Genomic DNA, 4,270 nt, shown 5'->3' on the forward strand with positions numbered 1-4,270 from the left:
CCCAGTGGAGGAGCAGCCCCACGGAGTGGAGGAGCACCCAGTGGAGGCGCAGCCCCACAGAGTGGAGGAGCACCCAGTGGAGGCGCAGCCCCACGGAGTGGAGGAGCACCCAGTGAAGGAGTAGCCCCTGCTCTCCTCCTGCCCAGCAGCCCTGGCTGTGGCAGGAATGCCTCCCCCACCAGGAGTTTGGTCCCCCTTCTGTGACGAAGGCAGTGACAGAGAGGAGATGGCGTTCTTTCTGTATTCCCCAAAGAAGGCAGGCCTGGCGCGATGGGCACCATCCTGTGGGGTCCAGGGGCCCCAGTCTAGGACAGACTGGATTCAGACCATACTGCCTGAATCTCCAGGAGGGTAGAGGGGCAAGAGGGCCCACAGCCCCACACGTGGTACAGGACAGGCCTGACAGTCGCCACCCTAGAAGGCCTCCTACCTGCTCCCACGCTCACCTGCCAGCTGCACACAATGGCAGCCAGAGGGCAACCGAGAGCACCTGAGTGCGGGCCGTCCTTCCCCAGCCCACTGCCCTCCCTGGCTCCCACCTCCCTCAGGGTCAAAGCCCAAATCCTCCCTGCAGCCCACAGGGCCCTGCACAGCCTGCCCTATCCTCTCCCTGCCCTCCCCTTTTCCCTCTCTCCTCTCCTCCCTCTCCTCCAGCCGCAGGGGCCACCTCGCTGTTGCTCTGGCACGCCAGGCGCTGTTCTCCAGGCCTTTACGTGAGCTGCTTCTCCTGCCTAGAATGCTTCCCCTCCCAGGAGTCTTCACAGATCCCCTCCCTGCATTCGGAGCCTCACTTAAACCCAAACACAAGCCTTGAGAGTCTACTCACACCTTCAAGGTCTATCCTATTTAAAACAGAAACCATGGCCAGGTACAGTGGCTCACACCTGTCATCCTAGCACTTTGGGAGGCCGAGACGAGCGGATCACGAGGTTGGGAGTTTGAGACCAGCCTGGTCAACATGGGGAAAGCCTGTCTCTACTAAAAGTATAAAAATTAGCTGGGCATGGTGGCGCCTGCCTGCAATCCCAGCTACTCGGGAGGCTGAGGCAGGAGAATCGCTTGAACCAGGGAGGCAGAGGTTGAGGTGAGCCGAGATTGCACCACAGCAGTCCAGCCTGGCAACAGAACAGGACTCAAAAAAAACAACAGAAGGCCAGGCGTGGTGGCTCACGCCTGTAATCCAAGCACTTTGGAAGCCAAGGCGAGCGGATCACCTGAGGTCAGGAATGCAAGCCCAGCCAAAAAAAAAAAAAAAAAAAAAAAAAAACAGAAACCCCATCCCACGCTTTACCCTTCTCCTCAGCAGCACACACCCGGGACCAGCACGCACTACCCTCACCTTGTCATCTGTATAGCTCCTGTCCTTGTTTTGAGACAGGGCTCTGTGGCACAGGCTGGAGTGCAGTGGACTGATGATCGCCCACTGCAGCCTCCAACTCCTGGGCTCAAGCAATCCTCCCGCCTCAGTCTCCTGAGTAGCTGGACTACAGGCACACACCACCGCGGCTGGCCCATTGTTTTAAGGTTTGTATGGAGACCGGGTCTCTCTATCTTGCCCAGGCTGGTCGTGAACTGGGCTCAAGTAATCCTCTCATCTCAGTTATCCCAAGTACCGGGATAACACGCGTGAGCCACCATGCCCAGCCCCCTCCCTCCTGCGAACGTTCCCTCCTGCAGGACAGGGTCCCTGGGCCCATGCACTGCTTTCCTGACCTGTGTCCCGGAACCGGAGCACGGTCTCAGCCCCAGTAGGCATGCGCTCAGTAGACGTGTGGAGTGAAGGCAGGAGTCGCGGCCGCCCTCCCGGGCTTACCTCTCTCTCCAGCTCGGCCTCAGGCTCGGAGTCGGACGAGGACGGGGGTCCCCGGCCCCGGCCCTTGCGTCCCCGCTTCTTGACGGGCTCGTCGTCGTCCCTGAGCTCGTCGCCGCTGCTGCCGCCGCTGCCCCGCTCGGCCTCCCCGCGCTCGGCCCGCTCGCGCCTCCGCTCCTTCTCCTCCTTCTCCTGCTCCCGCAGCCGCCGCAGCTCCTCCTCCTGCTCGCGCCGCCGCCGGGCCTCCAGCTCCCGCCGCCGCGCCTCGTCCCGCCGCTTCCACTCACTGATGCGGTCAACCTCGTCGCTGTCACTGGGGACGGAGGGGGCCGCTGGGGACCTCCGTTTCTCGGGAGCCCGCCCTGCCCCTCAGCTGATGGAGGAGCCACCAGAGGGGCCCCGGCCCCCGCACCCACCTGTTGCTGCTGGAGCTGGACGGAGGCCGCTCAGGCTTCGGTTTCCGCCCTCGCGGTTTTGGGGGAGGCTTCTCAGCTGCAGGAAAAGGAGGAGGGGTGACCTTCCCTCCCAGGGCTCCAAGTGACCAGGGGACTGCCTGCGTGTGCCCGGGCATGGGCCAGGCCAGATGTGCGGGCCACAGGGAGCAGAACGCGAGCGCCAGGGCCCTACCTGGCTTCCTGCCCCTCGGAGGCTTCTTCACAGACACGTCCGAGTCGGAGGACGAGGAGGAGGAGGAGGAGGAGGACGCCGACCGCGCTACGGCCACCGGCTCAGGCTTGGCCCCGTCCGAGTCTGCCTTGGAGTCGGAGTCGGAGGCCGACGGCGCCTTCTGGGGAGAAGCAGGGACAGGCCTGAGCATGAGGAGCCCCGCCGTGAGAAGCGGGGCGCACCCGGCCAGAAGGGCTCCTGCACCCCGGACGCCGCCAGGCTCTGCAGGCCTCGGCTCACGACCCAGCTCCCAGCCCCGTCCAGCCCAAAACCCACCTCCACCCACGTGGAAACCCGGATCCCAGGCGGCCCTGCGCACACCAGCAGCTGCTGGGCCTTCCACCTCCTCCTCCTCGGCGTGGAGGGGGGTACTCTAGACCCCGGGCTCCAGCGGAAACATCTTTTCTTTGTGCAAAATCGTGTGGAGGCCACGCCAGACAAGCTGCTCTGCTCTGCCACCTTCACTCCTGAGTACCTGCCAAACACACACACCACACACCACAGGCAACACATACACAACACACACACCACACTCACCACACACCACACACACCATACAACATACCAGACAACACACAACACACACATCCCACACCACAGGCAACACACACACAATACCAGACAACACAACACACAGACCAAACACACACACACCACACCACAGGCAACACACACACAATACCAGACAACACAACACACAGACCAAACACACACACACCACACCACAGGCAACACACACAACATATCAGACAACACACATAACACACAGACGAAACACACACACCACACACAGGCAATACACACACAACACACACAACTCACAACATACCAAACACACACAACACAGATGAAACACCACATACCGCACAAAACACACACACAAACACAGACACCACACACAACACACACACAACACATACCATATGCAAACACACAAACACCACACATTATGTATAACACACACAAAACACACAACATGCAAACACACAGACAAGACACATTACGTTTAACACACAAAACACAGACAACACATACACCACATACAACACACACACTACACACACAGATAACACACACCATATGCACACAAACACACATCATGTATAACACAAAAAAACACACAACACACACACTACACACAAACGCAGATAACACATGCCATACACACACAAAGACAACACACCATATGCACACACCCAGGCACTCCATATGCACATACACAAACACACAACACACAGACACACCATAGACAACACACACACACACAAACACATACATGTAAAACATACACACCACACACAGACAACTCACACCACAAACACAAAGACAACACACAGCAGACAACACACACACCACACATCACATATAACATACACATCACACACAGACAACACACACCACAAACACAGACAACACAGCAAACATACTGAAACAACACACAGCACTCACAGATAACACACACCAGACAGAGGAGACACACCAGACACATAGACCACACACACCATGCAGACACCACAGAAACACAAACACAACACAAAAAACACACATACCATACACACAGTCCACATGCAAGATGTGAACACACATCATACGAATACAGAACACACACCATACGCAATAAGAAAAACACAATGCAATGCACACACAGATGGACACAAAGACACACAAACACACTATGCACACAGGGACACACATGCACACACACAGGCACAACACACACAGAAGGGAGGCACAGCATACAAACACACAGGAACATGTGCACACACAACACAGGCACACAATCTCCACACACAC

At 57.7% G+C, this 4,270-nt stretch overlaps 1 protein-coding gene across 1 annotated transcript in view; it reads right to left on the reverse strand.

Moving 5' to 3' along the window:
• Positions 1–4,270, reverse strand: part of HDGFL2 (HDGF like 2) — a 28,260-nt gene that overhangs the window by 5,161 nt on the left and 18,829 nt on the right. The window contains exons 5-7 of the mRNA XM_032252490.1: positions 2,438–2,849; positions 2,227–2,302; positions 1,814–2,123 (exon numbers count right to left, since the gene is read on the reverse strand). Coding sequence (XP_032108381.1) covers positions 1,814–2,123; positions 2,227–2,302; positions 2,438–2,849 — 798 coding nt within the window. The remainder of the gene's footprint in view (positions 1–1,813; positions 2,124–2,226; positions 2,303–2,437; positions 2,850–4,270) is intronic.

This window comes from Sapajus apella, unplaced genomic scaffold (genome assembly GCF_009761245.1).
Source record: "Sapajus apella isolate SASKATOON/1434 unplaced genomic scaffold, GSC_monkey_1.0 scaffold77, whole genome shotgun sequence".
NCBI lineage: Eukaryota > Metazoa > Chordata > Mammalia > Primates > Cebidae > Sapajus > Sapajus apella.